The following is a 24,279-nucleotide window of genomic DNA, read 5'->3' as shown; positions in this document are numbered from 1 at the left end:
AACAAACACATTCACAAAAATTGCAATAAGAAAACACATTCCTCTTTTTTGGAGCTAAAAAGTTTCTCAACTGAACAATAATTGATTCTTAAATCCAATAAAGTGATTTCCTTAGAGTGGATGAAGCAAGCAAATCATTTCAAGTAAAGCTATTTTAATACTACCATTTCAAGCCAGTCATATATATAAAATACTGTATTGTATTTAGGAACAAATGCAAACCCACTGGAACCAGCTTAAATTGTCAGGAATAAGTCTGGTACAGCATGTTAGCTGTCAATTTTTTTTTTTTTATATAGAGCAAGAGTGTCAGTTTGAACAATTATAGTACTGCTGTCAATTCCATGTGGGTTCTAATTTTCCCTTGAGCTATCACCAATTTTAAAATGCAACACACAAAACAAGAGACTTTACTGACAATCTGACAAAGGCCACTAAAGCTAAGGACATTGTATTTTTCATCCCCAGGAGAAAAGACTTGACTCAGTAAATTGCATTTCCTGGCATTTCCCAGCTTGTGTCCAAATTAAAGTGATGTAAACAATGAGATTTTTTTAAAATATTCAATTATTTCATTAGGATAACTCGTCTGAGTTGTTGCACTGTACTGTATACACAACTGGATACCGATATAAATGAGGAAAGATGGAGAAATACCAATAAAAATACTTAGATGTTTTCAATATAAACCTCTTGTGAATGTCACACGCTGTAAGCAATTAAAAAAAATGTAAAAAAATTTATGAGCTTTAGAGAAAGGATTTTTTGTCTATCCTATGGGCAAAAAGAGCTTAATGAGTCTGACTACAATAAGAGAGAAAAAGTATGGTATCAGTTTGTTTTAATGAAGATGTATATACAGCACAGTATGTAAATCAAAGCAAAATGTCAGTTTCATACTCTTCGCTTAATTTTACTTACCATCCCTTCCTAATTCACTTATAAGTTCCGTATAAGACCAGAAAAGACATGAGAGAAGATTGAATATTAAAGAATATTTCTTGCAGCATTAATTGTTTGTCATTTTAATGGTGTTAGATTTTAGTAAGTGATGAGGTATAAACTAGTTAGCTTTACAACGTTCAAACACTGTTAGTTTTAAAAGACCACCCATTTAAAGTCTATGTTCTTTGATCATTTGCAGACCTCAGTCATTCCTTTATACTGATAATGTAACTGCCTGGTCTCCAGTGTCTTGTTCAGGGTACAAATACAATGTGCCCTGAAATGAGTCTTCTCCTTGAGGTGGCTGTGCGCTATTTTTATTATTCAGTCTTTCTGAAGGTTCTGGAGAATTCTCCCTCCATCTCGGACTTGCCTGCTGTTGAGACACTTCCCATATAGAAGGACATGGGGAAGTAAAATTCAGAGTGGATCCTGAGAGGTAGTTCTCTTGAAGACCCTCTTCTTGGAGGCACCTGTTTGAAAGCACTTCTTTTTCTTTGGAGTTTCGCCATTTCATCCTTCGGTTCTGAAACCAAATTTTCACCTGTTCCCAAGTTAATTGGAGGTTATTATTGTTTTCTTAAAATAATTTTACCTTAATCCCTTTTTTCTTGAAATCCCTTCAATTTTACACACTTCTCTCTGGGCCTGACTGAAGTCAAGTTCAACATAGCTCCAGTGAAATCAGCAAAGCTATGCCAAATAACACCAGCTGAGGATCCAGCCCGTTATTATTAACAGTCAGACCAAACACTCCCCTCTACTTCCACCAGCATAGATGAGGTGAGGATTTGGCTCAGCAGTCTGGAAAGAGGGCAGGTAGTGGCCAAGGAGACGACAACTTTCCACAGCATGGCTACAGGAGCTGTGGCTCTTACACCCACCGGAGCAGCTGAGCATGGCATAGCTGCAAGAACAACATGGCTATTGACAGTGGGCTGCAGGCCAGAAGGCAGAGTGGTGGCACTGTAGGCTCCAGGGATCTCCTAGGATCCATGTGGCTCTCCTGTGGGTTTTGGGACAAAATCCTCTTCCCAGTCCTTAGATGGCAAATCCTGCCCCCAAAGGGTACAACTACAGATTGACACTCACAGTCTCTCCTGTGTTTTATATAGGAAAAACCTAGAGAGGAATGATGGACCATTATTTTTATTAAATTGTTTTTCTTTTAGTATGAGTAGTACCTCCCTCTAAGTCCATTTCCTATTCCCCTGGGCTCAACTGAATATCCAAAAGGCAAAAGAATGTAGGAGGGAAATACCTGCAACATACAGTATTTGAATAGGTTTCAGAGTGGTAGCCATGAAAGTTTATGCCCAAATAAATGTGTAGTCTCTAAGGTGCCACAAGGACTCCTCGTTATTCTAGTATGTGAATACGCACTGTGAGGATTTTAGAAAGCTCACTGCAAAGCATGATTGTACACTGTCAACATGAAAAGAAACAGTTTGTCCTCTGGTGATTACTACTCTGCTTCAGCTAATAGACTGGAAAGGGTCTCAGTCTGTGCATTCTTTATTTTTTATGGCTGAAATGTTCAAGTAAAAAATTACAGTAATGTACAGTGCTCCACCACCATTCCCAGCCTTTACCTATGAGTTATCTTCTCCCTCAAGCTTTAACTTATGCCCCTTATGCATGGGAAAAGCTCATTCTAAAAGTGTACAGCCACTATCTTAGCCTCCTTTGAATTCATCCTTAAGACTCATCTCTCCCAAGATGCCTTCAAAACCCTGCTTGCTGACTATGGCAAGGCAGGTGATGTGTTGGGACTGTTCCTCTTCTTATTCCCTTTCTCTCTCTCACTCCCCCATTCCTGCCACTTCCCCTCTCCCTCCCCATGTAACTAACGAAATTGTGCCAAGCTTATTTTCTTGTGTGTTCTATTCCTGTCCCCACCTTTCGTTTGTGTGTCTTTTAGACTGCGAGCTCTCCAGGGCAGGTACTATCACTTTAGCTACATTTGCAGACACCCCAATACACTGGGGTCCCAAACCTCATCGGCGCCTCTGGGTATGATCCAACTACATGTGTATGACAAGAGTAACACTGTAGTGCTATTAAACACTGGGCCAAATCCTGAAGTCCTATTCTGGAACACATAATACTCTCATATGGAAAAACCCCTGGAAGGTGGCCAAGTAGGAGAGCTGGGAACCTCCAGTAAGGTCACCTCATAGAATTTTCATTCTAATGCTTCTCTCAGCCCCATAGGTCTCCCTCTGCCTGGAGCAAGGATCAGCTCTACAGGGAAGGTTGCTGCCTCCACTGTCCCATCTCCCTAAATGGCATGAGTCCAGTAGCAGTTGTGCTGCCATTAGCATTGCTCCCTGGTGGCTGCTCAGTAACAGGTGCAAAAACAGAGAAAACTAAAAGAGCTCTGAGCCTGGATTTCTATGCAGACACCTAGAAGCAGAACAGAAGACAGTGCCCTGCTCCCAGATCCTTGTGGAGCTTTGTGCATGTAGGGCCCAAAAATGGCCATCAGTTAGGGCAATGGGGCTAGGGGATGCTAGTGTTCAAAGGGGACTTTCCTCCACCTTTGTATGGAAATGGGGATATCAACTTCTGAATCCAGAGCAGTACAGGATGGGGACTCTCTTTTATTCATTCTTTACGCAGGTAAAACTACCATTGGCTTCACTGAGACTTTTGCCTAAGTAAGGACTATAGGACTGGTCCTGGGCTGTTTATATCCCCACCCCTCTCCAGCAAAGCTATTTTGAAGATTTTTCTTTCAAAGACAGAAAGCTGTGAATTATTATTATTTATTACTTGTGAAACAGTAGCACCTAGGAGCCCTAAGTCATGGACCGACTTCCCATTGTGCTAAGTGTGGTACAATATCTCCCAATCCTCCATACCTGTGTCTCTTTCAGACCCAGGTTAATGGCGAGTTTCTTTCTGTCTGTTTTGCTGATATACTTCTGTTTCTGAAACATCTTCTCCAAAGCTCTTCTCTGGTCTTCAGAAAAGACAGCTCTTCTTAAAATACCTCTCCGGGCTTTGGAGTTGGAGTCCTGGGTCAACAGAGGCAGAACGCTTTCCTGTCCTAGAGGAAATGGAAGATAGTGTTACACTATGTATAACATATCAGAGGAATATTAAGCACTATGTTTTACACCACTATCAGACTGGAGTCTCACTTTTGAGTTGTTGGTGTTACACATGTGTCACGATGATTCAGTCATGTTCAATAAGGGTCAGATTCTAGACTGGATGCAGCAATGTGGCTCTCATCAACTTCAGTAACACTGGGATCTAGATGTGTTATAGATGGCCAAGATTCTGTTCTTTGGAGTGATAAAAAGCATAACCAGATGAGTCTATGTAGGAGGTTGAATGTAGAGCTCTTTTTATTGTGAAATCCAGAAATGATCAGGGAGAAAGATCTACTTTTTTCCTTACACAATATGATCAGGGTGAGCAAACTGCAGTGAGTTTTTCATGGGTGCTCATTCTGCCCCAGTATAAAATGCATAATGAGATAAGAATGGGGCTAAGTAAGCTATGCTATATATATATATAATGTAATGACAAGGCTTTCGTAGTAGACTTTTCCATAGAAAATCATTGGCCATTCGCATCTTGATTATTATGGAAACTATAGATAGTTTATTAAAAGCTTTTTGGAGTACTTGAATTTATTCCATTCAGTCTCATTTCTAATCCTTTAACACCTTTCAGCAAGCTCTAGTATGGCAGTTTATTTTGGGCCCAGTCACACTCCTTTGATCTGTACTCTGAGGGGACCTTCTGCACATCCAACTCATGGAGCAGGGGCACTCACATCATCCCTCCACCAGCCCCAGAAAGATGATGAAAAAGTGATACAGCTCTAGGCTTTATGTGCCCTTTCCCCCACCTCCAAAGAAGGATCCATTTTCCATGGGAATCCACAAAGCAGCTGCTCGCTAGGAGTGTCCTGACAGTGCACCTCCAATAGCACCAAATTCCAGAGAGCAGGGCTTGCGGGAGGTACCAGAGGCCCACTAAATATGTGCTGAACCCAAATATTATATGTGGCTTTTGGGCAAGGACAAACATACTCCATAACCATTACCTACAGAAAAGCGCCTTCTTTGAGCAAGAAGGAGTTTCCACATCCACATAGCCTTAAACACCTGTGGACTTTCTGTGGGCCAGAAGTCATAGAGATGGTTTTGTTTTGAAAGCACATTAGTTTTAGAACACAAACGTACAATCCAAACATCTCAGATATAACCTTCTCTCTCACAGAAGCTTCAGAATGATTGCCTTCTTAGTATAGTGTCCTGATCATTCTCCCATTGAATTCAGTGAAAAAATCCTATGTAGAGATGATCAAAATAATTTCAAGTTTTGAAATTTTCCAACAAAAACTAAATTATTTGACAAAACGATTAATGAAAATGAATCCCTTCTGACAATTTTTTTAAAAATTCCAGTGAAATTTTTTTTTAAAAAAACATGTCCCCATTGAAATGCTAGTCAAATTCAGCTGCAGCTTTCACTAACCACTAATTGGGGGTGTACTAATCTTTAACTTTAAAACATTATATATATAGATGTATGTGTGTGTTTTTGTAGACAGATATGCGTGCATGCATGCATGCATACAGTTTAGTCTGAATAGAGTCTGAATATGTCCCCATTGTATATATCACAGTTTATTAGATATTTTTGTGATGTATATCTGAGTGGTTTTAAAATTAAATGTTAGTATATATGAAGTTACAGCTTGGAACAGCCACATATCAACTTTAAAACTGATATTTCAAACCACTCAGACACAAACATCAGAGTTTACTGGATACTTTTGTTATGTTTATTTATGTAATACGACATAATAGGATTCTGTTCAGACTCAAATATGCTGACTATGGCACAAAAGCCCCAGAAAACCATATCTGAGACTTCTGAAGAGGGCCAACCTATTCATGGAAAATTTCAACACAGTGCATAGAACCCTCTAAAACCCCATTCTGCTGCTGAGAGCTTCTTGGGGGCAAGAATACATGGCTGCAGTAAGAGGGAAAGAGTTAAGTCTGGGCTGCAGTTTAAAAAATAGCTGGAGTGGTAGTTCCTGACCAGTCCATACAGCCTCCATTGAAACAAGTGGAAGAGATATCTCCTCTCATCCTCACAATTGCCACAGGGGAGGAAGAAAATAATTTCTTAGCCAGCAAGGCTGGTCCTCACCTCACCTCCCTTGCTGAGCTCCAAAATGGAACTGTCAGCCAAAAACAGGGTGTCAGATTATGTGACCCCTTTACAATTTTCTTTCCTTGATTATTGACCGGCAGTCACTCAGCTAAGAAGCGGCCACTAGAAAACTGAGTTCATGCACCCAGGAAGCAGGTAGGTGACTGTTTTAATACCAATATTAGAATTATATAGTAGGGAAGAACCCACCCAGTTTGGGGAGAAACCTCTCTGACTTTGTATACCACAGTAATGGATGTAGTATAAATGCCCAGCTAAACAAAAACTAACAGTGAGCAGAACCACAGACAAGCACTAGTGAACAATGGAGCCAGCCACTTGGTCAAATTTTAAAGCTAACATTTTTGGGGAGGTGAACGTTCTGATAAGAAGGTGGTCTAGGAATTTTGTTTTAACTGCTCTATATTAAACAATATAAAATACACCAAAACTGTACACATAAAAGCCAACCTCTGATCTTGTGGATGGAGTGAATACGCTAATCGTACAAGTGAAATCCACTGAGTGTACATTGTCTACTTTTCTGATACTTGGAGGCATGAGCTTACACACACAGCACAACAGTTATGTCAAAATGAGTTAAGCGAAGCAAGTCTGCAGTCTGTCCTGTTGAACAGACACTGAAAGGTTTAATACTGTGTTGACATAAATGCTAATATGGTACCAAATGTTTGGCATGGGGTTTTTTGTTTTTTTGTTTTTTTTTAAGTCTTTCCTTCGTATCCTAATATATGGTGATAAATGTCTTCTTAATCTGTGGAACAATCTTAATTTGCCTTCATGGCAGAGACCACCTTGAAGGAGCAAGTAAAAGCTTTAGTCATGGTTTCAATTTTTTCATTTGAATTCAATACATTCTAGTTAAATGGACAATTAATAGGTCACTTCCAAAATAGTAGTGTATCAGTCCTGGTTAATAAACAATCCCCACAGTTGATAATGGGCCCTATGTATTCAGCAAGTCCCTGTATACACTCAGCTCATCCACTAAATCCCTTTTCAGGTAGACAGGGTTATATGGGAAGATGAGCTAGAATGAGTCTATAAAAGTCAGTTTCATTCACTGCTTTATTTTTCAGTCAAGTGCTTTAAATGCTGTCCAGAAATTCTCTTGGAATGTGAGACAGGAGAAAAGACTGGCACATAGAGCATTGCTTTATGACCATACAAAAGGGCAACTGACCCTTGCCCAGGCCTTTTCAATGTGAAATGGTTCCTAAAGTTCATCTGCACAGTGAAAAATTGTGGTGAGGTCGCGTGTGGATGAGTAAAGTGAAAGTGGTGATTGGTCATGGTGCTGTCAACCATTGTGATGGAGCTGGGGCCATGTAAAACGCTCTGTGGGAAAGTGTCAACTCCCTAAAGAGGTGCTCAGAAACTTGCAGCTCATTAAACTGCCAGCATTTGCTGCCTCACTTGTCAGGAATCATTCGACTTAGCAACTGCCCTTCGGAAACATTCATAAAACACATACACATAGTCAGCAGTGGTTTGAATTCAACTGTGATAAAAAAATATATGTTCCAGAAAGCAGAAATTGCTATTTCCATTCGGACTGACACACAGTTCTGTGCTTTTTACTCAATTCTGAGGAACTAAAGTGTATCCTCTGCTTGTCTTCCTTAGTCATAAACATCAAAACTCTTTAATAAATAATCTTATATGATGCACAAACCTCAAAAATCAAGGGTAAATTTAGACTCTGATTAAGTGGTAATATAAAACAAAGCTTTCATCCCAAGTGTATAATACTGGAACCAAATCATCTTCCACATGTCTTCCAGTTTTAACATTATAATCTAAAACAAAATTAAATGAATACAGGTGTTTGTCTGCTATGAACAGAATGGCTGGGTTTTGAGGATTTTTTAAATCAAGTTAACATTTCCTGAGTCATAATTTATGCCAAGCAGACATTAATATGCAGTGTCCATTTTATGATCTTTCCATTCTTTTCTTTTCCTGTTTGCAAATGCATATTGATACAGATTTTAAAAAGAGTTATTGACTCTTAAAAGCAAACTGAAAACAAGGAGCGTTCCTCAGTTAGCTGTCTGGATGTCTCAATGCCATTAGAAATCTCTCACAATTGCTCAGTGTACTTAAGTTTAATAAATCTTTGGAAACCTTCTGAATAGGATTGCTGTGATTTTACTGAGGAATTAGCTGCTGCCATTGCATCACCAATTAGTTTTCCAGAACACATTAAATCCTGCTGCTTTGGTTTACAGAATAACTCAAGCATTACTGATGAAGCATAAAAACTTACTTGGAAAAGCAGTGGGGGATACAGGGTGCTGACAGGACCCACCGCAGCATGCTGAGTAGAATGGTGGGGCTCGAAGAAAAAAATGTTTGGAAAGAACTGCAAATAAAGCATAGATCTAATTGATTATCCATTAATCTTAAGTGATATTCACAACAACAATTTTCAAAAAGTCAGCATTTGAAGTCCTTGCCTCACAAACCCTGCTTCCTTTTCTTAAGCAGAGATTTTTTTATACAAAGGACAATCAGCCAAATAATCTTTAAGTAACTTAATCAAGGCTAGTTTTAACTCATTTATTGCTACAATTATGACATATTGAACCATCACAGTACATTTATCGCAAGACTACAATTCCGAGGATCCAATATTTATTTGTTTTAGTGCCATACATCTTAACTAATATATCTGAAGACATTGGCCAAAATTCATAACTACTGTAAATCCATCTAAAAGTTATTTTATACAACCTTGCTAGGTAAAATGTACTGGGGAGGGATACCTTTAAAAAAAAACAAAACAGAACTGACAGGCACTGCCTGAGAATGAGTATCTTATTTATAGGTCAGTTTTTTTTTACTTTTACTCACACGGAGTAAGGAAATCAATAAACATGTCTCTATGAAAATGCCTGTAAAATGTAATAGGGATAAACCAACTAAGTTCTATAGAAATTATTCTAAAACTACAAGGCCTGATTCTTCCATTCTTCTGTTAAATAGTACCTCACTACACAAACAGTCCCATTTATTTGTAAGAACATGCAGAGAAAGATTCTATTAAATACAACTAATAGCTGCAGAACTGGGCTCAGAGAATTGGACATTTCTATAGCGGTTTTTAAACCGGCCTACAGAATTCTGTGTTAACTTCTACAGAATGTCAAAAAAAAAAAAAAAAAAAAAAGCACAATGGAAAAGATCATATTCTGTAGTAAATTCTATACGACATTTCCATTTGGATAATTTTTTTCTAAAACATACTCTTGATTATATTCACATTTTTGCCACACCAATGAACTATTAAAATGTGGTTTTCGTCTTTTTTTCCTCCAAGTTGAAGGCAGACATGCTATAGGTGAAAAAATAATATATTTTCAAAGTTTGATATGCAATGTAGCCACTGCATCAGTTGCCTGACTTATTGTGGGGGGGGGGGGAGGGAAATCCTCTTTGTGTTGTAATCTGTCTAAATCTCCAGTGTCACATCTGAATAAAAAATATTTTGTAATAAACTGCTTATTTTAAAAAGACTTTGAACAACACTCTTTTTTCTATACAGAACCAGTCAATAACCAGAACTAAAGATAGACAAATGCACTCATTTTGATCCATCAATATACCTCATTTAATATAATTTTTAAAAATTTTTTGGCATGATTTTAAAAATGAGCACTCAAAATTAGGCTCTTGAGTCCATATTCACACACCTTCACAAGTAGCTTGATTTTCAGACGTGCTGCACACCTCCCATTGTAATCAAATATGGTCTTAAAAGCCTAACTTTAAGAAGTTATTATTTAAATCTTGGCCTTTACATTAAATTTATCTTAACAGATGACAACCCTTATTGTAAATGTATTCTCTTTTGATTATACAGCAACAAGGATAATCATTCTTTTGTAGCTGCAACTGTTCATCAGCACTGTGGAATTCCAGGTGCAATATAAATAAATACACTAACGTAACTGATTGCAAGCTGGTTGTCCAAACCTTCGGAATATGCTTTGGAGGCATTTACAAACAGACAGGATCATCAAACATAGAACGGTTTACCATCAGAAACAATTATGGTAGGCAGTTTAAAGGACATAAAAAATATAAAGTCAAAACTTGCCCACGTTACTTATCCAAATAGTCCCATTGGCATCACAATGACCTTACAGTATAGGGCACCAATAGAACTACTGGGGCAAGTAAGGTGGGCAGGATTTGGCACTAATTTCAGAATCACAGAAGACTGAGATGGAAAAGACCTATTAGATCATCTTGTCCATCTCCCTGAAAATGCAGGCCTATTCCTTCCAGTACATTTGCTAATGTTTTGTCCACTGTAGTTTTCACAGTCCCAAGTGAGGGGATTTCACTGCTTTCCTTGGGAGACTATTCTACAGTCAAATAGGGAATACTCTCTAACAGCAAAATCTGCCAGTCAGCCTGAATTATCTATTTCTGAATCACAGCCTATTAGTCTTCACTTTACCCCAGGCACCACACTTTCTTGATGTTTAAATCATTCAAATATTTAATCTGTGGGCTGTTATGCCCTCCCCACCTTAGGCCACCCTATATCTATTTAATGTTTTTATCTTTATAAATCATTCCCTCCTGTCCCCTGATCTTTTTTGTTGCTCACCTCTGAATTCCCTCCAATTTTTTAAATAACTTCTTGAGAACATTGTGCCCAGAATGCCCTTGCAATATTATACTCTTGTCACCTGGATATATCACAATTGAATATACCATCACTTCAGAGGCGTGGGTAGCATATTCCTGCATACAGAGTTCTCTCCATTCACTAAACCTTTATGCTTCTATACATGACTTGTAAACATAAAAGGCCTGCTCCTTTTATGTCTATGTCCTTTTATGTCTATTGAAGTAAATGTTAAAATTCCCATTGACTTCAATGGGAGCAGCATCAGAAACTAAAACACAATCCAGCCTTATAAAACCTGAAATAATCTATGCAGTTGCATGAAAGCTGCAGACAGTACCTGAATCCACTGGGATTCTGCCATCATGCAAAATGCAAAGATCTCTAAAGACCTGCTCTCAAGTCCAACAAAGTCAGTGGGAATCTTTCTTTTGACTTCAGTCGTCTTTTGATCAGGCCCCAAAACTGCCTCTCTGTTGTATTTGTGATGATGCACCCAGAAATAAGATGCAGATGACATCCTTCCACATATCTCTGAAACAGGTGGCTTCTGGGGCTGTTTTTTTAGATTAATCTATTCCAGACCTTGTGGGATAAACAATGGTCCCGAGTTTCTTTAGATGTATAGCCAATGGTCATTAAACATCTTTAAATCTTTCAGCTATGAGATCTACATGCAAATTCTTAGAGACACTGGGTCAGATTTTCAGGAGGTGTACATCAGTGTAGTTCCATTGAAATCAATGTGTGGGAACTACCCAGATTTGCATCAACTCAGGCTCAGGTCCATTATGTAGATGTGTAGCACTCCCCAGCAGGACTGGGGGTCCGTAGAAACATGGATGGTTTATCTTGATTCAGACAAGTACATTTTTTTTTATGTATGACAGATATAGTAAATAGTTTTATTTTATTAAACTTTTTTCAAGTACCATGTGTGAAACAGCATAACAGAATGGAAACTGTCTGCGCAAAAATGATGCAATACATATTGGTCAGGTTCATTTATTCCTGAATTTTATACAGCATGATTGTAACGGTAGGTATCATGTAAAACAAATATTGGATATAAGGATGGGGCAAATATTATATACATTTTATTTCCTTCTCATATATGAAATGGTAACTCAATTGCTATTTGTTGGTCAAGCAATTTCAACCAAACATTTTTTAGTCCTTACATAAGGCCAAAAACGGCTGCAATGCCGGTTGGCTGCTAGGAAACCTGGGGTTTTTTAATAGCCAGAATTAAGCACATGGTAGCCATAAAACTGCTTATGTACAGACCCATATGTGAATTAAACATTAATCTTGGGCCAATCCTGCAAATCCTTACTCCTGGGTCTACTCCTCACTCCCCCTAGCATTCCCATAGAATTAAATGGGACAATGTGTGGGACTAAGCAGCACTGTACACAGGTGTACGGTTTGCAGATTTGGTCACACAGATCATGAAACTCAAAAATCAGAATAAGGAATAAATTCCACTGTCCTGCTTACATATGAAAGAGCTCAAAAATTATTTTATGTGCCTTTTTCTTGAAAGTGACAGTACCTGGTCCTAAATCTCCCAGGAGTTAGTATTTGAAACAATGATAGATTCTTGTTATACTATAACAGGATGGTGAATACAAAATATAATTAATAATGCTTATTTATATTCAACTTTAGAAACCCAAAGCATTTTACAAACACTAAGCAATTAAGTATACTGTAGTATACTTGTACACGTCAACTGAACTCTAGCATTCAGCAAAGGGTAATACTTAGATATTATCTCAGACACTGACAGCCTAAAATGCTTTCCAAATCTGAAAACAAAATAGTTCTAAAACTGAAAATTCTGGCACACTAGAAACTCATGTCTATAATGCAGATAGAGGTCCCAAAACACAGTCCTTTCCATAGTCAACTTCCTAAGTACAGTTCACATGAAATGAGTTTAGATTAAATCATTATGAAATTCTAAAGTGACTTGTTTTCAAGGGGCTTCGGGGGTGGGGTATTTTTTTTTAAAACTCTATCACTTTGAAACATGTTAGGAAGTATTCTAGGCCCTAATTCTAAAATTCGCTGTATATTCTACAATTCACATGCACCTATGTGGAACCCTATTTTTTTTCAACTGCAGCACTGAGGCTCTCCTTTCTGCGTGATTGAAGACCCAGGTAAACGTGTTTGAAAATATACCTTTCCAAAATATTAGACCTGAACAAATAATTCATCTGACAAATTTAGCCTCCTTTTCTGGCCATGGAGTAGATACTAAAAAAAATGTGATTTCCTCACATTTATTCATTCTTCAGAATAATTAAAACACATTTTCAATAAACAAAATTTAACCCCTTAGAATAATCATGAACAGTTCTCTGCAAATATACAATAGTGGATAGCCCAGGGGCATTGGTTAGTTGTGATTGGCCAAATAAGTCACATGGTGTTGTTTCTGTTCACAAATTGGATGAATGTTCAAGTCTAAGGAACCAGAGCTGCCCACACCATGGTCACAGAGGGGATCAATCCTAAGACTTTTTCAGCACCAAAAGCACAAGCTTTCACCACTTGACCTAAAGATGAAATTCCTGTCTGTGAGACAGTAACAGATTGCAGAGTTGCTGAGATCTGCCACCAGAGGGAGTCACAATCACATGTACTTAGCTAGTGTATTGTGCAAGGTCCAATCCTGGGGGAATTCTGCATCTAAAAATTAAAAATTCTGTGCCAACAAAAAATTCAGCGCATAATATTTTAAAATACTGAAAAATTCTGTGAATTTTATTTATCAAAATAACACTACATAATCACATCAGTTTCAATTATTTTGGTAATTTATTTCAAAATACCTGTCAGCAAGTATGTCTGTGACAATACAGACACACACACACAAATTCTCCCAGGAGAAGAAAGTTTAAGACAATGCAGTTCGTATTTCTCTGCCCCCTCCCCCCAAGAACCCAGCTGCAGGGCCTCGCTAGTTCAGATACCCACACCCCCTCTGGAGCTCAGCCACGGGGCACACCCTTGTCCAGATACCTGCACCCCCTTCCCTCAGAGCCCAGCCGCAGGGCCCACCCAGCCCAGACAACCACCTCCTCTCCCTCCAGAGCTCAGCCATGCCCCCCCAGCCCAGACACCAGCCCCCCTTTGCCCTTCAGAGCTCAGGGATGCAGAGGGAGAAACAGCTTGATGCTGGGTCCCAGGCATGTGTGGAATTTCCTGTATGCCACCGTCTCCTTCCGTCAGGGTGTGTGGGGAACTGCAGCTGCCAGGAACCCTCTAGCTTCCTCCCGCTCCCCACAGCAGTGTCTTCTATGTGTCAGCTGGGCTCTGCCAGGTCCAGCGGCTGCAGTGGCAGTCAGCAGCATTGAAGCCCATTTCTGTGCGGGAAAGGAAATTCTGCATGCACAACATTATTTTCTGCAAAATTCTGCATTGTGCAGTGGTGCAGAATTCCTGCAGGAGTAAAGCTCTTCTGATGCATTTACTGTTGCAAATTTAAATTTGGGTTTCTGTGAATATTCACACATGCCTTTCTTTCCATGAACATTCATGTCAATAAAACTTGATGTTCAGACAGCAAACATAAAAGCAGTGCATGTGTGGCAGAAGTAGATCTATTTAAAAATGTGAGCAAATACCATCGAAAGTATTTTGCAACTCCTTAAAAAAAAACACCAAAAAAAGTATTTTAAAATCCTGCATAGAAAGTTAATGGAAATAATTGTGTTTTCATTTTTATGTTATTAGTTTTCAGTAGGGCTTTCAAAAATTAGCCAGACAGACACTGTAAAAAAAAACAAAACAAGATGCGTCACCCAAAAGGGGTTGAAATATGCAAGTAGCAAGATGATCTTTCCCTTGCAGCCACAAAAATCAGACAGATGTTAAAGATACACCTAAGATTAGGTGACAACAGCTGAGACTCTTTCTTTTCTGTACGCTCCTTATCACTTTAGGGGTTTATGCATATTTCTCTATGTATCCTTTATCTTGGAGACCATCTACATGGCAAGAAGGGTGCACTGGAAGCATGCCATGTGGGCAGACTTTGGTCAATGGCATAGCTGGCATGGATTTCACATATGGGAACTAGAATCACTTCTGTGACGATATTAGGCACTCTGCAAATCTTAACACCACATGTAGACTGCAAAGCAATAGTAGAGCATATAGACTCATTGCCTAAACCATGCCACAAAACCAAACAGTCTCAGCAACCACTTCTAGCACACTAGGGACCAATCATGTCCATTAGAGAAGCTGTAATCAATGATAAAATAAAAAAAATTAAATTAAATTAAATAATATCATGAGGAAGGGTGGGGTTGCAGTACTAAGAAAACAGTCCCTTATTTTTGAAATGCAATGTTGGCAATTCCTTTTACACAGCCTAAGCAGAAGAAAGGGGGATCTACATAGTGGTGGATCCATTGGCTTTGTCACCAGGCCCATCCTGCCCTAGTTTTTCTCCCACATGCTGCCTATGTATGGCTGTGTCAGGGCTCCCTGCTGCTTATCTATTGTCTTATTGTGACACTAGAGTTCTCAGTGGGAATCTTCCTCCTGCCCACTCCCCACCCACCCACCCACCCTCTCTCTCTCTCTCTCTCTCTCACACACACACCCCATGTACAACATCAAAAGAATATCCTTCTCTGTGTAACTACTAAGGACACCGTAAGAGGCAAAACAACAGAATTCAGCCATAAATGGACTGACAGATTTTCCTTGTATTCTTCATAAAACGTCTTTGTTTAAAAAGAATTCCCTGAACCCCAGTGAAATTGGGGTTATGTGGTACAATTGATTAGAGAACTTGCCTTTTGCTGCTGCAGACCTTATTTAAAATTCTGCCTTGGGCTACAAATGAAAGTAAAGGATTCTTACCATGTGAAACTGAAATGGACCTGTTATTCTAGTCCTGGGTCTCTCTTGGTCAAAACTTGCCAATTAGGCTTAAAAATCATGAGATTTTAAAATTAATAAATATTGGATTCATTTTATTTGCCTTCTGTTTTTAAGCCTTTAAGGTTCACATTTGCAAGCTTTTCACTGCAACCACAAGGGCTAGTATTTACACTTGTTAAAATGAAAACTGAGATTCTCATCATAATCTCATGACTTTGAGACCTGGGGCTTTAGAAAAGACACCAAATATCACAAGAGTCATAATAAAATAGTGAGATCTGGCAACACTGTAAATGTTGTATAATAACCTAGATAGACCAACATAATTTGGTAATATACAGAAATAGGCATCCTGCTGACGAGAGAATCGTGGGAGTAAGGACTTCAGAATCAGGCCCTTTCCTATTTAAAACCCACTCTCCTAAGAAATAAGTGTCTGATGTTTAAAAAGCCTCCTGGTGTCTAATATACTGAAATATGTTTTCAGCCTTAAGGCTGTTAAAGCAATCGTTAGCTTGCAGAGCTGAGTTCTCCAAGGAAAATTTTCTGAGGGCCACATTCGGCAAGCAACGCATGCACATAACCCCCACTGAAATCAATGGGAGTTTTTCACACAAAGAATCATGGCATGATATAGCCATCATTTTGCACTCAGGAATTTCAGTAACTTGTATGATCAGAGTAAATTTTTTCCCTTTTCATTCTTCAGTTTCTTCATAAACATAAGCATATGCCCTGAGGTTCCTGTTTCAGAAGCATCGCATTGTGCAATATAAAATCCATGTTACAATAACTGATTTCACTAAATTTAGTGAAATGACTAACTCCATCGTTTCCCCCTAAGAACCTGTTTTTTCTCCTACAGACCCAGATCCTTGGGCCCGCTAATGCTGCTTTGTGCTCCTCCAGCAGTGCTTAAACCCTGCTTAAAGGACCAGGTCCAATGCCAATCGTTTCCTCAGACTACAAAGCAGAAGACATGGCTGTGGGGAAAGGGGCATGATCAGACCATCCCTATGATCTGATGATCTCTGCTGCAATGGGCCCTGGGGGCTGTAGCTAAACAGCATAATTAGGCTAGCCTGGCAGCCCCAGCATAAAGCGACCTTTGCACCCACTCTACTGCATTATGCTGGGTACCTAAAGACCTGCGCCTAAGAACTGGCCCACCAACTGCGAAGGGAGCAAGAAGAGGTCCTGAATCATGTGCAAATTAATTTTATATGTACCTAGTCACCACAGAATCCTTTGCATTTCCAGAGAGAATCATGATTGCAATACTGTGAGAGTCCCTAACTCTTAAAACAGGGAGTCTACATTACCTAGTGAGAATCTAGAGAGTTCTGATAGTTAAAAGCAATTGATTCTTTTCTTCTTTTAATTTCAATGAAAGCTACAGAGCTACATGTCACCTGAGGACACATTCGGATTGTCAGCCAGTTTGGAAGAAATAATTAATAATGCCTTTATTAGTGTAAGTCATAAAAAATGGGTATGGGCTGAAAAATCATTTAATTTCAATAAAACGTATTTACCAATTGTTAGATTCTAGAAGGAGTGAAATGTCAATTTGCCACAAGCTTGCTATATGACCTTGAGCAAGTCACTGTCTCTGTGCCTCAGTTCTCCATCTGTGAAACGGTGGTGCTGGCACTTCCCTATCTTATAAGGGTGTTGTGAAGATAACTGCATTAAAGACTGAGGTACTCAGATACTATGATAATAGAATCCTGTAAGTATTTTAGCTAGATTTGTGTTAGTATGTGTCTGATTTATTTTATACTTACACATGTTCTGTGTATATACATGTATATATTTTACTTTAAGCAAAAAATCAATGTGTTCAGTATACCAGCAAAGTTTGTAATGCAAGCATGTCCACTGTTGTATTTTATTTATTTCCTTGCAATATATATCAGGTGTGCTTATCATTACTCTAGGCACATTACAAAATGTAAATGCAAAGGGCCCGATTTTGGTTACATTTACCCTAGTGAAAATTCATTGGCTCCAATGGATTTGCTGTCATATTGCACTGTGCAGATTACTTGAGAAGTACACAGCTTTATAGTGACTGATTTTCACAACTGTTGAGCAACTGCAATGTTCACTGAAATCAATATGAGCTGTGGTCACTTGGCCCTTCTGGAAATCAGGCCATAAGAAAACCTGCCAAAGAGACCTCATAAAAGCCTTCCCAGCCCCCAAACAAACTACAACCCATCAGCCTCTAAAGTGACTCTCTCACTCCAAAAAATGCTTGGGAAAACAAATGAGTGCTGCAGTAATCTAAAGGGAACCACACACAGACGCTGGTGGACTAGAGGCAGAAGCAAATTCCGGAGCCAAGGAACACCTGCTCTTACCAGCCCCCTCCCATTTAAAGCAGGACTGTTAGGCTGATCAGAAGAACCAGGATCTTAAACTTCACCCCCATAGTAACGGATAGCACATAGCTATAAAGTGCTCCACTGGGTAAAACACTGCCGAATAAGCATGCCACCGGATTCTACAACAGCTGTAATTTGTAATGGTTAGATGGTATAGCCCAGGCCTGGGCAAACTTTTTAGCCCGAGGGCCACATCTGGGTATGGAAATTGTATGGCAGGCCATGAATGTTCATGAAATTCGGGGTTGGGAGGGAGTGAGGGCTTAGGTTGGGGGTGGGAGTTCTGGGATGGGGATGAGGGGTTGGGGGTGCAAGAGGGTACTCCGGGCTGGGACCGAGGGGTTCGGAGGGCAGTAGGGGAATCAGGGCTGGGGCAGAGGGTTGGGGCGCAGGAGGACGTCAGGGGTGCAGGCTCCGGCTGGGTGTTTACCTCAAGCAGCTCCCAGAAGCAGCGGCATGTCCCCCCTCTGGCTCCTATGTGGAGGTGCAGCCAGGAGGCTCTGCATGCTGCCCCATCCGCAGGCCCCACCCCTGCAGCTCCCATTGGCCGCAGTGGCCAGCCAATGGGAGCTGTGGGGGCAGTGTGTAGAGTCCCCTGGCTGCCCCTACTTCCAGGGGCTGCGCAGAGCCCAGCATGCACAGAGTGGGGCAAGTCCCCAACTCTGCTCCCCGGCTGGAGCTCTAGGGCCGGATTAAAACATCTGAAGGGCCGGATGCGGTCCCCCGGACCGTAGTTTGCTCATCCCTGGTATAGCCCCATGTAGCACGCACTGCAGTAATTCAGCATTTAAAAGAGATGGTATGATTCTTCACTGCCTTGCATTTTGTGCTGTCATTTAGACTTGTGAGTGTAAAGTGGACGTCAATTTTAACCGGCTCAAAAGGGTAGCATTTTATACAGGTGTAATGGCTACACAAAGCAGTGGAGCATAAGGATCAAGCCCATAGTATACAAATTAGAACAAATTCTATCCTCTGATGTTCCAGAATAAGGTGTAAGAAACCCAGCAGTAGGTGGTTATAGGATAACCTACCTCCAGGGAACCTTCCCTCATAACTCCCAGTAGTTAATGGCTGGCTTATGCCCTGACAAATAAACGTTTATATGCCTCAAAAATCCCTCTTTATTATTTTAATATTTACTGTGATAACTCGAGATACTCTTGTTATTAATATAAATGTCTAAACCTTTTTTTAATCCTACTAACTACAAGGTCACAACTATATCATGTGGTAATGAGTTCCACAGGCTAATTAAGCCTGTAATTCCAGAATTAATGTCCATAGGTGTTTAAGCAGTCAGATGCAACAGTTAAAATATTTTTTCTTTACTAGTTGTGGAGCAAGAGATCATCAGCTGGTATAAATTGACATAACTCCATTTAAATCAATGGAGCTACAACCAATTTACACCAGTTGAGGATCCCATTGTGTTTGCCTGTATGGTTTAACTTTTATACAGTTTACTATTTGCACATGGTGGTAATAATTAAAAACCAAAATAATTTAAAATAAGCTTAAAATTCTATAACTCGGTTGTACAACTAAATAATCAATATAGCAAAGGAAAGTATTGATTTTAACCCCTTCAATAGCCTCATAGCCAGCAAAGGGATGTCTCTTTGAACACTGTTCATTGTGTGACATATCTCATAGCATAATGCTTTGTGGATGACTGTTCGTCATCCAGCTTTTCACTGGGGACATTTTGGCACTATTATTAAAGTACACATGGGGCTAAAAATATGGAATTATAAATGTAGACCCTTTGTAACTCACAACAGGAATGAAAAGGCACACGATAAAGCACCGCTGACAGAGAGTCACAATGGCTGAGGCAGGCAATGACCGAGCTCTAATGCAATCAGATGTTGCCATGGCCAGATGTCACAGATAAAGGGTGTCATCCTGCGTCCCTTGCAGGCATTGATGGGAGTTTTAAGGTTCAAACAGAAATTAGGATTTGGGTTCTTACATGGTGTTAAAAGATTTTATAAATCAAGCCCATTTGTTAATTTTTTTTTTTTACAGAAGTTGTGGATTCTTGTTATTTTCAGAACTGTAGCAAAGGTTCAGTTCATTCAGATTTTCAGTTCCCAGACTGATTGTGCATTCCTTGCTCCCCTGATACTCCCATTAACCTCACTGGAAGTTTTGGACACATAAGCAATACAGGATGAATACAATATTTATGACACATTTCAGTTCCCCTTCATTGAAAAGTATACTTTTTTTCCTTTTAAATACAACTGAATGCTAAGAAATTCTGCTACAGTAACTAGCTCAAAGTATACATAAAGCTAGAAGAGCTCAATTTGCTTTGTCATGATCATTCATTTTAGTTAAGACTTGGGCCAAGATTTTCATCAGTACCAACTGGTTTTGAGTGCTGAACTTGAGACAACCTAAAGGGGTCTGATTTTCATAGGGTGGATAGATGCCCAGCACTTTCAGAAAATCAGGCCCTTTTGAAGCAGCCTCGCATTGCATATCCAAAAACATAAAATCAGTGGTCACTTTGAAAATTTTGACCTCTGAGAAGTATCCTACTGGGATATATATAGTAACGCTTCCATGCACATTTACTATGGGAAGAAAATTCTTATAATAAACATTGTGACATTACCCAAGCATATAGCTTTTTAAATGGAAAGAAGTAAGTATCCCTAGATACCACCTAAGAATCAAGTCAAAAAGAATAGTATAAATCGTCTAGTTAAAACACCTTTATTTTGCCCCAGTCCTACCATCCTTACTCTGACGAAAGTCTTGTCCTTCTTACTGTTGCAAACAAGAAAAATAACATGAGGGCCCAATCCTGGCACCTTTACTCACAAATATAGCCCTTAATCAAGTGAGTAGTTCCATTTGGATTAGTATAATGAGAAAAGACTCCTTGCTTGAATATGGGCTGTAGAATCCAGCAGTAAAGGCCAGTTTCTGAACTAATTTTCAATCATTAATGTTCAGGGCACCCCCTACAAGGCAACAGCTTCTGCATTTACACTGGTAACTGAGATCAGAATCTGTCCATATAATGTTTATGGCTTTTATAAAACTTTACTGGGAATTTTGCCTGAGTAAATAAGGAAGGATTGGACCCAGCATTTCTTGTTTCAAGTAATAAGGGACTGATCCTTCAACCCAAGGTTCCTAATGAAGTCAATGGAAACTTTGAGCTCAAGAGAAACTCGGATCAGGTCCATTGCCACTTGGAGAGTCTGACCCTGCAACTCTTTACTCAACTGAGTATCCAGAACTCATATCCCAATGGCCTGCTGGCTAGACTAAGAACTAATCATGCAAGTATTTGCAAGTTTGGGCACACAGTAACTTCCACCTAGTTTCTAGTAACTAGGAATAGTGATGAGATGATCTTTGGGGAATCTGCCTTCTTCACTGGCATTTTTGAAATAAATAAATTCTTTTATTTTTTTTAATATAAACAACATTTACTCAAAATTGGGTGAAATGTGCATCCTTTCCCATTTCCTCAACTGCTTTTAACTGAGTTAGTATAAAGTAAGTTAAAATAGTTTTTAATGTTTTGATTATTTGAAAATTTAAAACATGCACCTACCTAGCCCAATCCTGCTAATTTCTTTGAGTAGACTCATTGAAGTCAATGGAACTACAAGTAGGAGCTACTTGCAGGATTTCATTTAAAATAAAATAAAAAATAATTTGGAGCATTTAAAAAGAATATACCATGTTTTCATTTTTGGTTTTAATACACACCTTTTGCAGTGGTAGTTTAAGGTTGTACTCCAAGTAATATTTTTGTTTGTTTGTTTACTTTGATTTTAAATACGTATTTTTTTCTATTTAAATATAATCCAAGACTTTGAAAATATTATATTGGTCTAGAATAAGTAGGTATGTTCTAGTGGGAATTTTAATTGATATACATTTAATTCATTATCCAGTTTTAATGAATTAATTTCTAATCCAGTTTTGAACACTTCCATAACTAGACAAGGTATCTATTCCTCAAACCTATTTTTTTAAATTTCTTACAACAAAATGTACATGACAAGTAACACATTAAAGAAGCATAATTTGTCTGGAAAAGCTTTGTATGGTTCAGACTTGCAGGGCAGTTAAACCTGGGCCTAATAAATAAAAAACTGTGATTGCCAAATAGTACAGCAAAACTTTGTGCGGTTCAGATTACTGCCAAATAGCATTACCAGTTTAAGTGACAAATCTTTCAGTATCTCTATAGTCTAATAAAGCCATGACTTTTATTTTAACATACAAGTGACTATAGTATTAGACATATTTTGCAAACTTCTAATAAAGTTTTTGTGGTGAATTTTGCCTCTAGTACTTCAAGAAAATTGTAGCTATGTCTCAATTCAATTTCTTTTTGCTACAAAAGGCCCAATCTTGCATCCTTTGTTGTACCTATTAAGGTCCACAGGATTTTGGGAGTGTCCAAGGACATTAGTATCCAGACTTATCATTACCTAAGAATCTGATCTTTCTTGTATTTCCTAAACTCAGAAGGATTTCTGGTCTATCATGTGTTTGTTCATGGATAAGCCTCTGATATCATTTCAGATTGTGATCATTTAGCAGCACTGAAAGATCAAGGACTAAGGAAGATTTAAAGTCCTAATTACAGTGTCAAAAATTGTTAAACATTTTGCTGTGGTTATTAATCCACAGGCATACAGGACAGTAACCTTGTTTTAATCAGATGTTATATGAGGAAATGGGTCAAATATGACAGATTAATGTTTACTGGTCATTCTGTACTACCCTCTTGAACAAAGAGAAAGACCACAACAGACTTTCTTTCATAACCCCGCCATTCAGAACTGATTTAAAGAACACTTCGGTCTTGCACAGAGGGAAATTTTCCTTAAGAAGATTTAAAACCCTTTACAGTTGTATATTAGGTCATAGAACAGCAGATTCAACCTTTTACTTCGGACTCAAGGCTCTGTTTTTAATCCATCCTGGTAGTCAGTGCTGCAATGAAATCAATATCCAAACTCCCATTGAGATTTCAGTGGGAGCAGAAGCAGCCAAATGAATAGTTCTCAATTTTCGTAGCATCAATCCTGATTTCCCCAGAGGTGTTTGAAAACACTAAAAATATTAATAGAAGAAAAAATATTTAAAATAACTTCACTGATATAGAACCCGAGTGGCTAAGACAGTAGTTTTTTGGGGGAAGCATAATTTTTATAAACAATACTTGAATATCTATCACCCCCTCTATATAATCCATATTGATAGTAATTTGGGGGCAGAAACTACAATTACTTTTACTCAGGCAACAGGACTCTGCACAAGGAATACTATTTATTTAGAAATTTCTAAGGGAAGGAGGGGGAAAATTTACTGCAATCCATTATTGATTTTCCAAATGGTGCAAAAAATTGCTTTTTAAAATGCAGTTGCACTTCTTTGAACTGTATCACTTTATTTACCAGTACTTCGGAACTGGCCAACCACACTCCGCAAACCCTTCTCTCAAGGTGTTTCAAGTAAATCACCAGTCATCAACATCAGCAGTTAAATGGAAGACAAGGCTGGGCAATTACACAGCCGGGCACAAGGGTGGGGGGCTTGAACTGAGCAATTTAAAAACATTAAAAAGCAAAGCGTATTATGCGCGGGGAAGGGGCGGGCAATGAAAGGGCGAAACACCCGCGGGGACATCCCAGCCCCACGGGCTGCGGCAGAGCCAGGCTTTCAGGCTCTGGAGCGGGCCGGAGTCGAGCGGTGTCTCGAACCGATGAATGACTCCGCCCGGCAGGGAATCCGCCCCGCTGCCCGGGGCCCTGGCGCTGCGGGGCGAGCTCCCAAGCGGAAGTTTTGCCGGCGCTGTCGGGGGCCGGGCGGGGCGAGGGGAGCGCGCTCACCTGTGGCTGCAGGAGGGAAGATGCCGGCTCTGTCCGGGGCCCGCGCTGGCGGCCCGCCGCTGGCCACGGCGGAGAGGTGAAGGCGGGGACAAGCCCATCGGGCCGGCCCGGGGCCCCCCGCGGGGCTGGCTGGTTCCGCCGCCGGGCACAGCGTGAGCGGGCCGGGGAGGGGCCGGGCGAGGCTCGGCGGGGCCGCCCGCAGCAAGTTCTCGATCAGGAAACTTTTGCCCAGGTTGCCGGAGCCCGGCGGCGCCGGTAGGTCGAGCAGCGCCGAGGAGCCCGCGACGCCCCAGCCCAGGGCGATGGGCAGCAT

General features: G+C 39.7%; 1 protein-coding gene across 1 annotated transcript; it reads right to left on the bottom strand.

Moving 5' to 3' along the window:
- Positions 1-697: 697 nt before the first annotated feature.
- DBX2 (developing brain homeobox 2) lies at positions 698-24,279 on the bottom strand. Its single transcript, XM_073331509.2, has 4 exons — positions 23,967-24,279; positions 8,420-8,515; positions 3,810-3,997; positions 698-1,489 (listed from the first exon to the last, which is right to left on the bottom strand). Exons 1-4 carry the CDS (start codon positions 24,277-24,279, stop codon positions 1,160-1,162), a joined length of 927 nt encoding a protein of 308 aa, XP_073187610.1. The 3' UTR covers positions 698-1,159.

This window comes from Lepidochelys kempii, chromosome 1, assembly GCF_965140285.1.
Source record: "Lepidochelys kempii isolate rLepKem1 chromosome 1, rLepKem1.hap1, whole genome shotgun sequence".
In the NCBI taxonomy this organism is placed as follows: Eukaryota; Metazoa; Chordata; order Testudines; family Cheloniidae; genus Lepidochelys; species Lepidochelys kempii.
Note: the sequence above shows the minus strand (reverse complement) of the source record. Positions and strands in the feature narration are given on the sequence as shown.